This window comes from Loxodonta africana, chromosome 2, assembly GCF_030014295.1.
Source record: "Loxodonta africana isolate mLoxAfr1 chromosome 2, mLoxAfr1.hap2, whole genome shotgun sequence".
Lineage (NCBI taxonomy): Eukaryota > Metazoa > Chordata > Mammalia > Proboscidea > Elephantidae > Loxodonta > Loxodonta africana.
The window spans coordinates 225,105,409-225,124,948 of NC_087343.1; the positions used below are offsets into that span (position 1 = coordinate 225,105,409).

Here is a 19,540-nt window from a genome sequence, read left to right on the forward strand (position 1 = left end):
GATAAAAGGAAAACAGGAGAGGACACAAATAACCCAAATAAGAAATGAAATGTGGGACATTACAACAGACCTGACTGAAATAAAAAGGATCATAACAGAGTACTATGAAAAACTGTACTCCCACAAATTATGAGAACCTAGAGCAAATGGACAAATTTCTATAAACACACTACCTACATAAACTAACACAACCTGAGATAGAAAATCTGAACAGACCCATAACAAGAGAAGAGATTGAAAAGGTAATTTAAAAAACTTCCAACAACAACAAAAAAAATTCCTGGCCCAGATGGCTTCACTGGAGAATTCTACCAAACATTCAGAGAACAGCTCACACCAGTACTACTCAAACTATTTCAGAACATAGAAAAGGAAGGGAAACTTCCAAATTCTATAAAGCTACCATAACCTTGATACCAAAACCAGGCAATGACACCACAAAAAAAGCAAATTACAGACCAATATCTCTCATAAATACATGTGCAAATATTCTCAACAAAATTCTAGCCAATAGAATGCAGCATCATTACAAAAATAAATAAATAAGATACCACGACCAGGTGGGATTCATACCAGGTATGCAAGGATGGTTCAACATTAGAAAATCAATCAATATAATCCACCACATAAATAAAACAAAAAAGAATCACATGATCATTTCAATTGATGCAGAAAAGGCATTTGATAAAGTCCAACACCCATTCCTAATAAAAACTCTCACTAAAATAGGAACAGAAGGGAAATTCCTCAAAATAATAAGGGTATCTATACGAAACCGACAGCCAACATCATTCTCAATGGAGAGAGCCTGAAAACATTCCCCCTGAGAAGAGGAACAAGACAAGGATGCCTTTTACCACCACTACTATTTATCACTGTGCTGGAAGTCCTAGCTAGAGCAATAAGGCAAAAAAACAGAATTAAAGGGCATCTCAATGGGTTTTTAAATTGATAAGGAAGAAGTAAAACTGTCCCTATTGGCAGATGTCATACTATACATAGAGAACCCAAAAGATTCCAAAAGGAAACTACTAGAACTAATAGAAAGATTCAGCAAAGTCACAGGATACAAGAAAAACGAAAATCAGTTGGATTCCTATACACCAATAAAAACAACTACAAAAAAGGACATCAAGAAAACAATACCATTTATAAACATATCTTTTTAAAAAGATAAAATACATAGAAATAAATCTAACTAGGCACATAAAAGACCTATACAAAGAAAACTACAAAACACTACTGAAAGAAACCAGAAGAGACCTACATAAATGGAAAAAACACCACGTTCATGGATGTAGACGCAACATGGTGAAAACGTCAGTTCTATCCAAAGCAATCTACAAATACAATGCAATCCTGATCCAAATACCAACAGCATTCTTTAAGAAGATGGAAAAACTAATCATTAACTTTATATGGAAAGGAAACAGGCTCCAGAAAAGTGAAGTATTATTGAAGAACAACAAAGTAAGAGGCTTTACACTATCTGATCTCAGAACCTACTATGCAGTTACAGTAGTCAAAACACCGCAGTAATCGTACGACAACCACATTGACAAATAGAACAAAATCAAGAACCCGCGATGCAAATCCATCCACCTACTGTCACCTGATCTTTAACAAAAGCCCAAAGTTCATTAAATGGGGAAAAGACAGTCTTTCCAACAAATGGTGTTGACAAAAGGAGATGTCCATTTGGAAAAAAAATGAAACAGGACCCATACCTCACAACATACACAAAAACTAATTAAAAATGGATCCAAGACCTAAATATAAAACCAAAAACTACAAGGACCATGTAAGAAAAAAAAGGGTCAACAGTAGAGGCCCTAATATATGGCATAAATTGGATACAAATCATAAATAACAATACAAACACCAGAAGATAAGCCAGGTAACTGGGATCTTCTAAAAATTAAACACGTATGCGCATCAAAAAACTTCAGCAAAAGAAGGGAAAGACGACACACAATACAGGAGAGGTCAGCACAACCGGACTAAACCAAAAGCAAATAAGTTTCCTGAATAAACTGAATGCTTGGAAGGCCAGTGTAACAGGGCAGAGGTTTGGGGACCATGGTTTCAGGGGACATCTAAGTCAATTGGCATAATTAAATCTATTAAGAAAACACTCTGCATCCCACTTTGGAGAGTGGCATCTGGGGTCTTAAACGCTAGCAAGCAAGCATCTTTGATTTATCAACTGGTCTCAATCCACCTGGAGCACAGGAGAATGAAGTACGCCAAAGACACAAGGTTAATTATGAGCCCGAGACAGAAAGGGCACTATAAACCAGAGACTACATAAGCCTGAGACCAGAAGAACTAGATGGTGCCCAGCTACAACCGATGACTGCCCCGGCAGGGAATACAACAGAGAACCCCTGAGAGAACAGGAGAGCAGTGGGGTGCAGACCTCAAATTCTTGTAAAAAGGACCAGACTTAATGGTCTGACTAAGACTAGGAGGACCCCAGAGGTCATGGTCCCCAGACCTTCTGTTAGGCCAAGACAGAAACCATTCCTAAAGCCAACTCTTCAGACAGGGATTGGACTGGACGATGGGATAGAAAATGGTACTGGTGAAGAGTGAGCTTCTTGGCTCAAGTAGACACATGAGACTATGTGGGCAGCTCCTGTCTGGAGAGGAGATGAGAGGGCAGAGGGGGTCAGAAGCTGACTGAATGGACACAAAAGAGAGACTGGAGGGAAGGAGAGTACTGTCTCATCAGAGGGAGAGCAACTAGGAGTATATAGCAAGGTGTATATAAATTTTTGTATGAGAGACTGGCTTGGTTTGTAAATTTGCACTTAAAGCACAATAAAAATTAAAAAAAAAAAAAAAAAGACTTCACCAAAAGAGTAAAAAGAGAACCTACAGGCTGGGAAAAAATTTTTGGCCATGACAAATCCAACAAAGGTCTGATCTCTAAAATCTATAGGGAAATCCAACACCTCTACAAATAATCCCATAAAAAAATGGGCAAAGGATATGAACAGACACTTCACCAAAGAAGAGATTAAGGAAATTAACAGACACATGAGGAAATGGTCACCATCACTAGCCATTAGAGAAATGCAAATCAAAACTACAATGAAGTACCATCTCATCCCGTCATTACTGGCACGAATCAAAAAAAGAAAATAACAAATATTGGGGAGGCTGCGGGGAGACTGGAACTCTTATGCACTACTGATAGGAATGCAAAATGGTATAACCATTTTGGAAAACAATACAACACTTCCTTAAAAAACTAGAAATTGAAATACCATACGATCTAGCAATCTCACTCCTAGGAATGCAGCCAAGAGAAATAAGAGCCATCACACGAAGAGACATAAGCACATCCATGTTCACTACAGCAATACTCACAATAGAAAAAAGATGGAACAACCTAAGTGCCCATCAGCTTATGGATGGATAAACAAACAAAGGCACATACACACGATGGTCCCTGAGGGACCAAACCACTGGGCGGAAGGCTGGGTTAAGGGCTAGATGTCTCGGGGGACATCTAGCTCAATTGGCATAACATAGTTTATTAAAAAAAAGTTCTGCATCCTACTTTGCTGAGTAGCTTCTGGGGTCTCAAGAGCTAGTAAGTGGCCATCTAAGATACATCTACTGGTCCCATACCATCTGGAGCAAGGGAGAATGAAGAAAATGAAAAGACACAAGGGAAAAGGTTAGTCTAAAGGACTAATGGACCACAACTACCACAACCTCCATGAGACTGAGTCCACCATACCTAGATGGTGGCTGGCTACCACCGACTGCTCTGGGATCACAGCAGAGGGTCCCAGACAGAGCTGGAGAAAAACGGAGAACAAAATTCAAACACACGGAAAAAGACCAGACTTACTGGTCTGACAGAAGCTGGAGAAACCCCAAGAGTATGGTTCCTGGACATCCTTTTAACTCGGTACTGAAGTCACTCCTGAGGTTCACCCTTCAGCCAAAGATTAGCTAGGCCTATAAAACAAACAATAATACGTAGATCAACCATATACACAAGACTAAATAGGCACACCAGCCCTGGGGCAAGGATAAGAAGGCGGGAGAGGACAGGAAAGCTGGACAAATGGAAATGGGGAGCCCTAGGCGGAGAAGGGGAGAGTACTGCTATGTCGCAGGGTTGGCAAGCAATGGCACAAAACGATACGTGTATTAATTGTTCAATGAGAAACTAATTTGCTCTGTAAACTTTCACCTAAAGCACAATTAAAAAAAAAAAAAAAGGCTGCAGAAATCAAGATAGAATCATATTAGCATAAAGACAGATATATGGATCAGTGAAATACTGGCATCTGTATGAACTGCTTTCTGACAAAGCTGTCAAGACAGTTCAATGGATAAAGGATAGTCTTCAACAAATCACACTGGCACAGCTGGATACTGATACACAAAATAAAATTAACTCAAAATTTAAAATTTCTAGAATGAAAACCTTTGTGACCTTGGGTTCGTTAAATATTTCTTAGATATCACACCAAAATCATGATCCATGAAAAAAAATTAATTAAATCTCATAAAAAACTTAAAAATTTTATTCATCAAAAAACACCACTGGAAAGTGAAGACAAGCCAGAGACTAAAAAAATATTTCTAAATCATATATCTGACAAAGGACTTGTATCCAGAATATACACAGAACTCTTGCAGCTCAATAGTAAGATAAACAGACTGATTAAAAATAAGCAAAAGATCTGAATAGACATTTAATCAAAGAAAATATACGAGTGAACAATAAACACATGAAAAGATACTAATCGCTAGTTAGTAATTTAAAAAAAAAATCAAACCCGTTGCCATCCAGTCAATTCCAACTCATGGGGACCCTATGAGAACTGCTCCACAGGGTTTCCAAGGCTGTAATCTTTACAGAAGCAAAATGCCACATCTTTCTCCTGCAGAGTGGCTAGTGGGTTTGAACATTCAACCTGTCGGTTAGCAGCTAAGGCTTAACTACTGTGCCACCAGGGTTCTTTAATTAGTCATTAGCGGAATGCAAATTTTAACCACAAAGATATACCATTCAACAGCCGCCAAAATGGTTACAATCCAAAGACCGACGACACGAAGTGTTGGCAATAATATGGAGAGAGTGGGGTCTTCATACGTTGCTGGTGGGAATACAGACTGGTACAGTCACTTTGTCCCTGGGTGGTGCAAATGGTTAATGTGCTCGACTGCTAACCACAAAGTTCAAAGTTTGAGTCCATCTCAGAAGACCTGATGGTCTACTTAGGAAAAACAATCAGCCACTGAACCTGTATGGAACACAGTTCTACTCTAACATACATGGGGTCTCCGTGAGTCGAAATCGACTCGATGGCAACTGGTATATTCACTTTGTTTTTCATTTTTTATCACTGCTCTTATCAGATGGATCTTGGCTGAATACAGAGAATACCGGAAAGATGTTTACCCGCGTTTTATGGACTACAAGAAGGCATTCGACTGTGTGGATCATAACAAATCATGGATAACATTATGAAGAATGGGAATTCAGAACACTTTATTGAGCTCATGCAGAATCTGTACATGGATCAAGAGACAGTTGTTCAAACAGAACAAGAGGATACCGCATGGTTCAGAGTTGGAAAAGGTATGCTTCAGGGTTGTATCCTTTCACCTTACTTATTAAGCCTATATGCTGAAAAATAATCCAAGAAGCTGCACTTTTGAGGAACACGGCACGAGGATTAAGGAAAGGCTCGTTAACGACCTGTGATGTGCAGACGACACAATCTCGCTTGCCGAAAGTGAAGACTACTTGAAGCACTTACTGTTGAAGGTCAAAGACTACAGCCTTCAGTATGGATTATACCTGAACGTGAAAAAAATGAAAGTCCCCACAAATGGACTGATAAACAGTATCATTATAAATGGAGAAGAAATTGATGTTGTCAATGATTTCATTCTACTCGGATCAATAATCAACATCCACAGAAGTAGTAGTCAAGAAATCAAATGATGTATTATTGCGTTGGGCAAATCTGCTGCAAAACATCTCTTTAAATTTTTTAAAAGCAAAGATGTCACTTTGATGACTTATGTACAGCTGACTCGCCCTTATACATGCAAAAGCTGGACTAAGGAAGACAGAAGACTTGATGCATTTCAACTATGGTGTTGGCAAAGAATATTAAACATATCAATCTTAGAAGAACTACAACCAGAATGTTCCATAGAAGTGAGGATGGCAAACTTCAGCTCACTTACTTGGGACACATCACCAGGAAAAACCAATTACTAGAAAAGAACATCATGTTTGGTAGGGTAAAGAGCCAACAAAAAGAAGGGAAATCCTCAATGAGATGGATTGACACAATAGCTCCAACAAGGGACTCAAACATGCCAATGATCATGAAGACGGCACAGGGCCAGGCAACACTGCATTCCGTTATATATAAAGTTGCGGTGAGTCAGAAATGACTCAACAGCCAACCAACAACAACAGTAGTCACTGTGGAAAACATTTTGGTAGTTTCTTTGAAACCTAAACATATACACACCATACCCACTGCCAAACCCACTGCCAAACCCACTGCTGTCAAGTCAATTCTGACTCATAGCGACCCTACAGCAGAGTAGAACTGCCCCAGAGGGTTTCCAAAGCTGCAAATCTTTACTGAAGTAGACTGCCACATCTTTCTTCCACAGAGCGGCTGGTGGATTCAAACTATCAACCGTACGACCCAGCAATTTCACTCCTAGGTATCTCCTCAATAAAAACATATGTCCACATAAACATTTATACATGAATGTTCACAACAGCATTATTTATAACAGCAAAAACTGGAAACAATTTAAATGTCCATCAACTGGTGAATGAATAAAGAAAATGCAGTATAGCCACTCAGTGGAATATTTAGCAATACAAAAAAAAAAAAAAAAAACCACGGATGTGTGCTGTAACATGGGCAAACTGCCAAATATTATGCCAAGCACAAAAGACTACATATTGTATGGTTCCATTTACACAAAATCGCCAGTAAAGGCAAATTTATACAGACAAAAAATCTAAGGCTGAGTGCAAGAATGGGAGCAGACTGCAAACGGAAATGAGAAAACTTTTGGGGGTGACCAAAATGTTCTATGACTTACCTGGACAAAATCCAACACTCATTCATGATGAAAACTCTCAGCAAGCTGTTCCTCAACTTGGTAAACAGCATTTACAGAAAGCCTACAGCTAACATCACACTTACTGGTGAAAGACTGAATGCAGGAACAAGGCAAGGATGTTTCCCACCACTCTTGGTCAATAGAGTACTGGAAGTCCCAGTTCAAGGCAAGAGAAATAAAGGATCCACAGATCGGAAGGGAGAAACTACCCCTGTTTGCACATGACATGACTGTCTACATAGAAGAATCTCAAAATACCTACAAAAAATTTCTGGAACTAGTAAGTGAGTGAGTTCAGCAAGATCTCAAGAGACAAGACAAACACACACAAAAAAATCCATTGCATTTCTCTATCGCTGTTGTTAGGTGCCATCGAATCGGTTCCAACTCACAGTGACCCCATGTAGAACAGAGTGAAACACTGCCTGGTCCCGCGCCATCCTCACAATTGTTGCTGTGTCTGAGCCCACTGTGTTGCAGCCACTATGTCAATCCATCTCGCAGAGGGTCTTCCTCTTTTTAGCTGAATTTCTACTTTATTTACCAGGCATGATGTCCTTCTCCAGGGATATGATGTAATCCATTGAAATCTTATGTTCAGCTCTTTTACGTCATCATTTCTTCCTTTCACTTTAGCTACTCCACATTCAAGACCAAGTTCCAGACTCTCTTCTGACATCCCTTTTGGCCTTTTCTTTCTTTCTTGTCTTTTTAATGACCTCTTGCTTTCTTGAAGTATGATGTCCTTGCTGTCATTCCACAACTCGTCTGGTCTTCGGTCATTAGTGTTCAATGCGTCAGAGCTGTTCTTGAGGTGGTCTCTAAATATAGGTGGGATATACTCAAAGTCATATTTTGGCTCTAGTGGACTTGCTCTAATTTTCTTCAGCTTCAACTTGAACTTGCATGTGAACAATTCGTGCTCAGTTTTGCAGTCCACCCCTGGCCTTGTCCTGGCTAATGATATTGAGCTTCCCCATCCTCTCTTTACACAGATTTAGTTGATTTGATTCCTCTGTATTCCATCTGGCAAGGTCCACATGTAGAGTTGCCTTTTATGTTCTTGATAAAAGATGTTTGCAATGAATAAGTCGTTGGTCTTACAAAATTCTATCATGCTATCTCCAGCATCGTTTCTATCACCAAGGTCATATTTCCCAACTACTGTTCCTTGTTCCTTTTTTCCAACTTTTGCATTCCAATCACCAGTAATTATCAAAGCATCTTGATTGCATGTTTGATCAATTTCAGACTGCGGAGGCTGGTAAAAATCTTTAACTTCTTCATCTTTGGCCTTAGTGGGTGGTGCGTAAATTTGAATAGTAGTATTTACTGACCTTCCTTGCAGGCGTATGGATATTATCCAATCACTGACAGCCTTGTACTTCAGGATAGATCATGACATGTTCTTTTTGATGATGAATGTGGCACCATTTCTCTTCGGTTCGTCATTCCTGGCACAGTAGACCTTATGACTGTCCAGTTCAAAATGGCCAATACCAGTCCATTTCAGCTCATTAATCCCTAGGATATCTGCCTTTATGCATTGCATTTCCTTTTTGATGACTTCTGATTTTCTTAGATTCGTACTTTGTGCATTCCACATTCCAATTATTAAATGATGTTTGCAGCTGTTTCTTCTCCTTTAGAGTCATGCTGCAACAGCAAATGAAGGTCCTGAAAGCTTTACTCCATCCATGTCACTAACGTCAACTCTACTTTGAGGAGACAGCTCTTCCCCAGTTATATTTTGAGCGCTTTCCAACCTGAGGGGCTCATCTTCTGACACTATGTATCAGGTAATATTCCAATGCTATTCGTAAGATTTTCACTGGCCAATTTTGCAGAAGTAGACTGCCAGGTCCTTCTTCCTGGTCTGTTATAGTCTGGAAGCTCTGTTGAAACCTGTCCACCATGGGTGACCCTGCTGGTATCTGAAATACCTGTGGCATAGTGTTATGGGTTGAGCTGTGTCCCCCAAAATAGTGTGTCATTTTGACTAGGCCATGATTCCCAGTTTTATGTGACTGTCCACCGCTTTGTCATCTGATGTGACTCTCCTAAGTGTTGTAAATCCTATCTATGATGTTAATGAGGCAGGATTAAAAGCAGTTATGTTAATGAGTTAGGACTCAATCTAAAATATTAGGTTGTATCTTGAGACAGTCTCTTTTGAGATACAAAAGAGAGAAACAAGCAGGGAGACGGGCGGACCTCATAGCACCAAGAGAGTCACCGTGAGCAGTGCATGTCCTTTGGACCTGGGGTACCTGAGCTGAGAAGCTCCTACGCCAGGGGAAGATTGATAACAAAGACCTTCCTCCAAATCAATAGAAAGAAAGCCTTCCCCTAAAGTTGGTGCCCTGAATTCAGACTTCTAACCTCCTAAAATGTGAGAGAATAAATTTCTCTGTTAAAGCCATCCACATGTGGTATTTCTGTTATAAGCAACACTAGATAATAAGACACATAATTTCCAACATCACAGCAACATGCAAGCCACCACGGTACAACAGGTACAACAAACTGACAGACAAGCGGTGGGCATTTCTATACACTAACAACGAAACAGTGGCAACCAAAATTAAATACACAATACCAGTTATAACTGTTCCAAAGAAAAGTTAAATTCAAAGGTATAAATCTAACAAAACATGAACAGGGCCTGTATTCTGAGAATTACAAACTGCTGATAAAAGCAACTGCAGAAAGTCTAAGTAAATGGAAAAACACACTGAGTTTATGGACTGAAACAATAAACATAGTAAAGATGTTCTTCCCAAATTTATTTACAGATATAATACAATTCCTACCAAAAACCCAGCAAGTTTCCTTGTAGACACAGACAAGCTTACTCTAAAATTTATATGGAAAATAAAAAAAGGACCTAGAATAGCTAAGATCATTTTAAAAAAATAATTAAATGGGAAAAATCACTGTACCCAATATTAAAGCTTACTATATAGCAGCAGTAATCATGACAGCGCGGTACTGGCAAAGGAACAGAGTAGAGAGCTGAGAATAGACCCAGACAGGTATCCTCCCTGATTTCTGACAAAGGTATAAAAGCCATTCGGTGCAGGAAGGGCAGTTTTTCTGACAAATGGTGCTAGAACAATGGGACAAACATAAGCAACAAAAATCAATTTCAACCTAAGTCTCATGCCTTATACAAAAACTAACTCAAAATCAACCAGGGGCTTCAATGTAAAACATAAATCCATACAACTTTCAGGGGAAAAAAATTTAAAAAACCACGGAGGAAAATCTTTGAGACCTAGAACTAGGTGAAAAGGTCTTAAACTTGACACCAAAAATCTGACCCATAAAAGGAAAACTTGATAAATTGGACCTCATCAAAATTAAAAACCTTTGCACCATGAAAGACTGTCAAGAGAAAGGAAAGACAAGCTAAAGACTAGGGGAAAATATGTGCAAACCACAAAGCCAACAAAGAATTCATATTTAGAATATACAAAGAAAATTCAAAACTCAACAACAAAAAGCAAGCAATCCAATCAGAAAATGGGCAAGACATGAAGAGGCATTTCAAAGAAAAGGATATACAGATGACAAACAAGTATATGACAAGACGTCCAACACCACTAGCTATCAGGGAAACACACATTATAACCACAATGAGGTAGCACGATAAACCTACCCGAATGGCTAAAATAAAAAAATTTAAAAAACAGTAATAACACCAAATGCTGGTGAATATGTGGAAGAACTTACACGCTGCTGGCAGGAATATAAAATGGTACAGCCACTCTGGAAAATAATTTGGCAATTTCTTATAAAAATAAATGTACAATTACCACCCAACTCAGCATTTGTACTCCCGGGCATTTATTTCAGAGAAATGAAAATGTGTATTTACACAAATACCTGTACATGGATGCTCATAGCATTTTCATTTATGATAGGCAAAAAATAGTAATGTTCTTCAATGAGTGATTGATTAAGTAAACTGTGGTAAAAGAAACGATGGTACATCCATGCCATGGAGTACTATGCAGCGATAAAAAGGAATGAATCACTGATACATGCAACAACTTAGACCGATCAGAGTGGTTGAAAAAAGGCAATCTCAAAAGGTTATATATTCTATGGTTCCATTTATATAACATTCTTGAAATGACAAAATTACAGAGATAGAAAAAAAAATGGCTGCCAGGGGTGAGGGATAGGAGAGGGGGTGGGTGTGGCACAAGAAGCCTTGGTGCTGATGGAACAGTTCTGTATCTTGATTACATCAAAATAAAAATTTAAAGCCAAAAACAAACCAAATTGGAATGACAGTTGTACACTGCGTAAATTCACAAAAAAAAAATCACAAAACTAAAACCGAGATGCTCTCTCCTCAGATGGAAAACAGCTTCACTCTGTACATGTAATTAGCATTTGGTTCTGGGGTTCTAGGCCCCTATTACCTGATAATCTCAAACACTTAAAAAAGCCAGGATGGCACTGCAGAAGCTCCTCAAGCAGACACTTCACAAAAAGCCACGTCGAACCTTAGAGTAACAGCTTGGTGCTTCACAGCTTTGCCTACGCAGTAAAAGCTGGGATTTGTCTCTAGAGTTCGAAGGTCTCTGCTGCCAGGACTCTTTCCTGGCCAACTTCCGAACCATAGAGCAGATATCAAATCTAAGCCTGCCCCTTCCACTGATCCAACGCAATCACTGCGGAGGCAATATTTCAACCAACGAGGGCATTCTCTAGGCTGTATGGGAGTTGCTGATAATACAGTACTTCCTTAGGGCTTTGATGACATACTTTGTTTCTAAGCTTTCCTTACATATTGGACTCAGTATTCTGGCTTTTTGTAACGACTCTTACTCACAATGAGGTACTTACTAACAATAATCTAATTTAGGATCCTAGTCCCGGGATTCTTTCCTGGTTCCTCAATTCTAAAATAAGCTTCCAGAGTCCAGCCTCATGATCTGTCCATGATCTGTCTGTGACCACAGAAAATGCAAAGAAGAGGCCTTCCCCACAGCAGGAAAATGAGAAATGGTCTCGTTTGCAGAAAGCCTGTAGTGGCTGCCACCTATATTAAATGGCTGGGACTATTAAACAGGAAATGTAATTAGAAACAAGTAATATTTTAAGCAACAATAGGATCACATTTTAACTAACATCAAAGTACCAGGGCAGTAACACTGCAGTGATATGAAACTAACGTACCATGGCCATTTCATTCTTCTATACGGCATTTCATTGGAATGGCTGATTTTTAAGCATTACATCCAAAATGCCAGCAAAGCCTGCATCAATTTAGGAAAACAAGAAATCTAAGCACTTGCTGAATTTGAACTTCAGTTTTAACAAGGATATATCCAGCAAGTCGAGGAAGGACAAGACCAATGGATTGTATTTTTAACACTCATCAAATTTCTCCTCGCCCATTGGCCAACTTCTTTCAGACCGTGAAACTTCTAAGCCCAGACTAATCAACCGGACTGCCGTCTTAGTTTATCACGATCTAAAGAGAATATGACACAACTAACATTTCAACTTTACATATGTGGCACTTCACCTAACTCATATTTGAAAATAAAACTCTTTCCCTCATGTTTTTGACTTGTTCAATATTAAAATCTATACAAAATCCACCACTTTGGGAAAACCTCTATTGTAACCACAAGCACTTAGAATTGTTTTACACAAGGAGGCAATACGAAGTGAGGTCTCAGCACCCAGGCAGCGTGACCCTGGAGCAATTATGTAACATTCCCATGAGTTCACAGTACCCTCTGATGGTGCCATGTAGACAGAAGCAAGAGAAATGCACGGATAGCTGCTTCACCCATGCCCAGCACACAGGAAACAATCAATACATCCTACCTAGATATTAAGAGTGGAAACCCTGGTTGCTTAGTGGTTAAGTGCTACGGCTGCTACCCAAAGGTCAGCACTTCAAATCTACCAGGCACTCCTTGGAAACTCCTTGGGCAGTTCTATTGGGTCCTATAGGGTCGCTATGAGTCGAAATCGACTCGAATGCAACGGGTTTTTAATGCTACTACTATTAGTAATAGTGTTGTTTCATTATCCGAAAACAAAAATACATCTAAGCCCAAAATTTTACCAGAAGTAGAAGAGTAATTCTAGGTTTGTATAAGAGAAAATAATTTACACCATTACAAAAAGTAAAAATTAATGTGTAATTTTTAAGAAATATAGTCTCCCAATATTAAAATAAAATACAACTGATTATTTCTAAAATATCAGTAATTCCCCAATTACAAATGCTTCTGGTTTAATATATCTCCAATTATAAGCCACTACTTATACTGTATTTTCTTTTACTATTCATATTTTATTACAAATCTTTACATTTTGGATTGGCCTTTTAAACATAAAAATTAAGTCAGTGACTGTTAAAAAGCAACAAGTGAATAATCACCCTGTTAAGTGGTTATAAAATCCAACTGTTGGATGGACCTTAAAAACACGCTAAGCAAAGTCAGTCAGTCGCAAAAGGGCAAACGCTGTATGATCTCACTTACACAAAACATGCAGATACACAGAAACCAAATATTATTAGCACTCATCAGGGATGGGTGGGAGGGGAAGAGCGAGGTTTTGCTCGGGGGAACTGAGTTTCTGAAGATGGAGGTGGAATAATCTGGAAAGGGACAGCAATAATGCTTGTACAACATGGAGAGTGTAATCGATATTGCTGAGTTACATACGCAGAAATTGTTGGACTGGCGTATGTTTTGCTGCGTATATATTTTCGCCACGATAAAAAATAAATCCAATTGTTCCACTCTTTTCCAACTCATTCAAAATACACACATTTAAAAATGCAATCTCCTAAGGCTGAAGAGCTAGAAATACTAAGACCTATGGCTTATTAAAAATGGTTGTAAGCCAACCCCACTTTGGACACGATGTGAACCTGGTGTTTGGGGAACTCCGTCTGTAACACCGTACCTTCTTCTCCCTCATGCTATCTGCTTGCACAGTTTCCAGGCGGGCCTTAAAGTGTTCGCAATCCATTCTCAGCTGCTCTAATTCTTGCTCTTTCCTTTCCAGGTCTAAAAGAAAGAGACATAAAAATACTCAAGATATTTCAAACCACTAACCTCTCCTAAGCATCTCTTTTGCCTAATTTTTTCTTAGTAAAACTGTACTGATTACTTAGGCTTACTCTAATTTCCCACAGTCCTTGAATAACCAATATTCTAAAAGTCAGGGTTTTTATGTTCTCAGCAGGTTTGAGCCCACAGCAGAAAGCACTCTTGTTTTCTGTTTTGTGTTTTTAAGGCCACACTTGACTGCCAGACTTGTGATGAGGACTTTCAGAAAGTGCGTTATTTAAAGGACTGAAGGCAGGGCTGAGAGCCCGAATGTCTCATGGCACAGACTTGTATCTTTTCCATAAAAAGCAGATGGCAGCTCAGTGAGTCTGCAGTGCCAACACCGGCTGATTCACAAGCAAGTCTCACCAACTGGTGCGCTGACTCAATGGAACAACTGCAGCAGTCATCAATGGGGGAGGGAGGCTCGGTGACCAGGACAAGAGAAGGCCAGAGCGCAGGGGTGCGAGTCCCATGATACTTCCTCTCTACCACATTTACTCCACTGATGATTCAAATGGCCAAAAGAAAAAATTCATGTCAACGAATCAGAAATCAAAAGTATCAACTTTAAATAAAATATCATGCTGCAGAAATATTGACATTCAGGAAAATCAGAGATACATAATTCAAAATTTTAAGTGCAAGGATAGCAAGGGCTGAGAAATCATCAGTTTTTAGGCTGACATATACCCAGATTTGACAAGGAACATATGCTACAGTTAATGGTCTACCTTCTGATTACGGCAGCCATGCTTCAGTGCCCCACTTACTGCCATGGAGTCGATTCCCACTCATAGCAATCCTACGTACGCGACGGTGTAGAACTGCCCATAGGGTTTCCAAGGCTGTAAATCTGCACAGAAGCAGACTGCCACATCTTTCACCCACAGAGCAGCTGGTGGGTTCAAACTGCTGACTTTCAGTTAGCAGCCAAGCGCTTAACCACCGCACCACCAGGGCACCTCTGCTTTATTGAACACCAAACCAAAACCAAACCCACTGCCATCGAGTCGATTCCAATTCATAGCGACCCTATAGGATAGAGTAGAACTGCCCCGTAGAGTTTCCCAGGAGCGCCTCGCGGATACAAACTGCCGACTTCTTGGTTAGCAGCTATAGCTCTTAACCACTACACCACCAGGTCTTCCTTACTGAATAAATTTGAGTGTGCACCCACATCACCTGGAGGACTTGTTGAAGCACAGATTGTTGGTCCCCACCCCTGAGTTTCTGCTTCAGTAAGTCCGGGGCTGGCCTGAAAATGGGCATTTCCAACAAGTCCCAGAACCACAGCTCGAACGTGACTGCTCTAAGCCCACAGCCTGGTCTCACGTCACTAACAAAATGAAATGCAGACACAACGCACAGCTAGTGACAGCAAGCAACGGAACCCAGCCACAGGAATGCGAAAGACCAAAAACTAGAAGGAAGCAGAAGGCAGCCGGCTATGTGTGAGAGGCTGGCTCAAAGTGCAGGTCTCTGGAAAATACAACCTTACTCCATCCTAGAGGAGAAAAAGGTTACAGACACTTCCCCCAGTTAAGAGTAGACACAAGAGAATGGGCGTGGCTTGGTAACCTTGGGATCTGAGAAGGGAAGGGGAAGCCCAAAGGAGAACCCTGTGGGAACTGCCTGCAGCTATAGGGCCAGTGTCACAAAGCTTGGGAGCATCTCTATGCCTTCTAGAGCCCCTCTGCCCTAGAAGTTCAGATTAGAACCTAAGGGTAAATATTTGAACTAGAGATTATGAAATTGGCTGGCAAAGCTCTACAAATGTTTCTTAGAAACTAGGGTGAAATAACTTTGGACTCTTTCTTCTCCCTCAAATCCAAGTTTTCTGCTCTTTTATGATGTACGATACATGACTTTTACTGGTATTCTTTATTTTGTCCCACTGATCCCGGCCATCCAAGAAACCAGCTCTCAGTCAAGTGCTATGCTGTGAAACACTACACAGATGCCTATTTACAAGTGTTAAATGAACATATATGTTATTTACATACACTTACACATATATTGTAATTATGTGTGAAATACACACTACATATGGTCACAGACCAAAAGTAAAACAAAATGAAAAAAGGGACTAAAATTATTGGTGGTCTAAAACACTTTCCTTGCCATTAACTCCTATTTTTAAACCATATGTTACTTGAACATAATAAAGACAAGAAATTACATCTCTATAGCCTTATGGCATATAAAAATCTGTAGGAATTAATTTTGACCCTTGGCCAGAGAGACTCCTGAAATTCTCATTGTGGCAGTTTCATAGCCCCTCGCTCCATTCAGCCATATATGACCACAGTGCAGGTTATGTAACAAAGGGACAGGGCTAAAACATCCCGATCTACAGCAGGTAGCTGACCTAGAACTCAGCATCAGAGAGCCAACACTCCTACTGGCTCCAAGAAGCAGGCCCCCCTCCACAGTACGCAGCTGCCGCCTGGTGGCCAGATAGGGTACTGCCGCCACCTCAGAAACTCCCACCGTTTTCAACTTGGCCCACTCCCAGCCCCCTAAAGCAATTGCGCAAAAAAAAAAAATTGCCGTTGAGTCAATTCCGATTCATAGCAACCCTACACGACTGCAAGGGCAGAGGGTTTCATCGGTTTCGCTTTCTGATTCATCCCAACGCCTAGACCCATATATGGTGAAACTTCCTCATCATTCACTCCGTCATTCTGCTGATCCTGGAACACAGAGACGCACACAGCTCCTTGGGTTATATTTCTCATTCTCCTATGATGAACATGTACTGCGTCTGCGATTTTAAAAAAGCGACAGAAAGAGTATGGACATCTGAATGACCCGTTACATGCAGTCGAGAGATTATCCTGTCCAGCCTTGACACTAAGATCGGGCAGGGCTGCCACCAGCCTAGACTAATTTCATGGCTAATCTTTTCAAAACGGAGGAGTGACTGCAATTTAACTATGTGAGCTGAATGGAAGTGTGGCAAGGTCCAGACAGACCGCCAATACACAGGAACAGCACAAACCACAGGCCAATGGAACATCTATCTTCTGAAATCACAGTCCTTTCTCGATGTGGCTCTAAGAACACGAGAATAAAGTGTTTTTAAATACTCACAGGCAGGGCACAGCGATGAAGAAGAGCAAGATTTCCAAAACATGAATCAAAGAAATTAAAACTGAACAAAAGAGATCTACTTCTTAGAACTACATCACCCGGCATGGTTATAAGAAATGATGACTGGTTTCATATTAACGTTAAAATATTTGACTTTGATCAAAATAGCTCAAGAACGAGTCTCAAATCCAAAATAAGGCTTTTTAACAGCCACTAATTTTCACTTTCTTGTCATTCTCTAATCGGTTTAGGAAAGAACTTAGAATAAGTTATTAATGGATTCCATCTTTACTGTGGGCTGACATTTGGGTAATAATCTGGGGTAATCTCCTAGGATCACATCAGAACTTCCTACGTACACGACAATCAGCCCCACATGGGACCAGTCAAGCAGATAGTGACAGCCCACTGACCAAAGGCATCCCCAATCACATGGTTTTCCCAAATCACACAGCCCCAGTCTCCAAGGTGACTCTGGATCCTTCAAGGTCCCCAAGAGCTAATAGGATTGGGTGAGAGCTCCCAAACTGAAGCATACCCAGCTCTGTGCCCACTCATAACCAAGGGTTGGAATACACTGGGTACTCTGAGTAACTCAGAGGTTCCTAGAAGACAGTAACATACCCCTAACTAACATCCACGCGAAGCATGACTTTTAAAAAACTTTTAGAGCCTAATAAATCCCCAGGGACAGAGTGAGCAGTCTCCGCACTGCACCCTGGTGTGATGCAGAAACGGCACTTTTCTAGCATGCTAGAACTGCACTATTTTCCATTGCCTAACATGCCACATGCTTGCTCCTCTCTGCTCTTGGCTGAGACCACTCCTACCTGGGATGCTCCTGTAACCTGCATCTGTGAAAACCCACTCCTCCTTCCTGACCCAATCCTAAGTCCACCTCCTCCAAAAAGCCTCCCTGACCATCCTCTTCCTCCTCAGAATACTGATAGCCTTTCCACATTCATTTGGCATCTATGATACACCTCCTTACACTGTAGTCATCTGCGTATCTCTTGTTCCTTTGAGTAACTACATAGAACTGTTAGGCCCAGGGTTCCATCTCAGATCAAGATCCAAAGCTCATGGAATCCTCTATTCTTACACACAACCCTAACAAGCCTGCCTTGTTTAAAGTGATGAGTATCTATTCTGTCTTGAGGTTCTGCTTTTCCAGGCTGGCTCTCTGCACTGGGATGCAGGCTCCTGCAGCTCAAAGGCAAATAGAGGGTCCTTGAAGTGTTAAGGGTGTAAACACCAATGAGTACAGGGAATGAGAAGCTTACAAAATACTTAAGGTCATGGAATCTGACCCACTAATCTGGCCTATCTTCTTAGATGGTAAGCGATGGCCCCACAGTACACTTAAACTTTCTACCTACCTACCCATCTTAATAGCTGAAAGTAGAATTCAAAAAATCTCATCTCAAACTTCTCTAATCTCACTCAAAGCTTAAAAAAAATTATCTGGGCCCCTTCCTCCACAAAGCTGACAATGTCTATTAAGTATTTTGTATTAAAGCATACATTCTTACTTAGTAAATCTCAACGATAGGTCCTTGGCTGGTGCAAGTGGTTTGCAGTCAGCTCCTAACCTAAATGTTAGCAGTTCAAACCCACCCAGCGGCTTCATGGGAGAAAGCCCTGGCAATCTGCTTCCATCAAGATTACAGCCAAGAAAACCCTAAGGAGCAGTTCGACTCTGTAACACATGGGGTCGCCATGAGTTAGAATCGACTTGACAGCAATGGATTTGGTTTTTAGAAACCTCAATGATCCCCTTGAGGAATTTTTCATAAATGTTCTGATATAGAAGTTGAAAAAGCAAGTAAAATGAGAATATCCCAGGATTTCCAAAAAAAAGAAAAAACAATTATGAGCTCAAATGCCTTTGAAATCCTGGTGCCCATCCCAGGTTAGCCAAACAACACTTTAATTTGGGGCCAAAATTTTTAAGCAAACCAAGGAGGGGGGTTTGGAACTAGAACATGAAAACGGCTCTTTTTTTTTTCCCTGCACTTAAAAAAAATACCTATTTCTAAGCAAAAGAAGACATTCTCAAAAGGCTACATACTGTATGATTCCTATCATGCGACATTCTGGAAAAGGAAAAACTAGAAAAGACAGTAAAAAGATTAATGGTTGTCAAGGGATGGGAAAGTGTCTAAATAGATGAAGCACAGGACATTTTTAAACAACGACAACAAAAAGAAAACCCA

General features: G+C 40.3%; 1 protein-coding gene across 1 annotated transcript in view; it reads right to left on the reverse strand.

Moving 5' to 3' along the window:
* HSF2BP (heat shock transcription factor 2 binding protein) overlaps positions 1 to 19,540 on the reverse strand; it is a 189,749-nt gene that overhangs the window by 160,890 nt on the left and 9,319 nt on the right. The window contains exon 4 of the mRNA XM_003418988.4: positions 14,083 to 14,186. Coding sequence (XP_003419036.1) covers positions 14,083 to 14,186 — 104 coding nt within the window. The remainder of the gene's footprint in view (positions 1 to 14,082; positions 14,187 to 19,540) is intronic.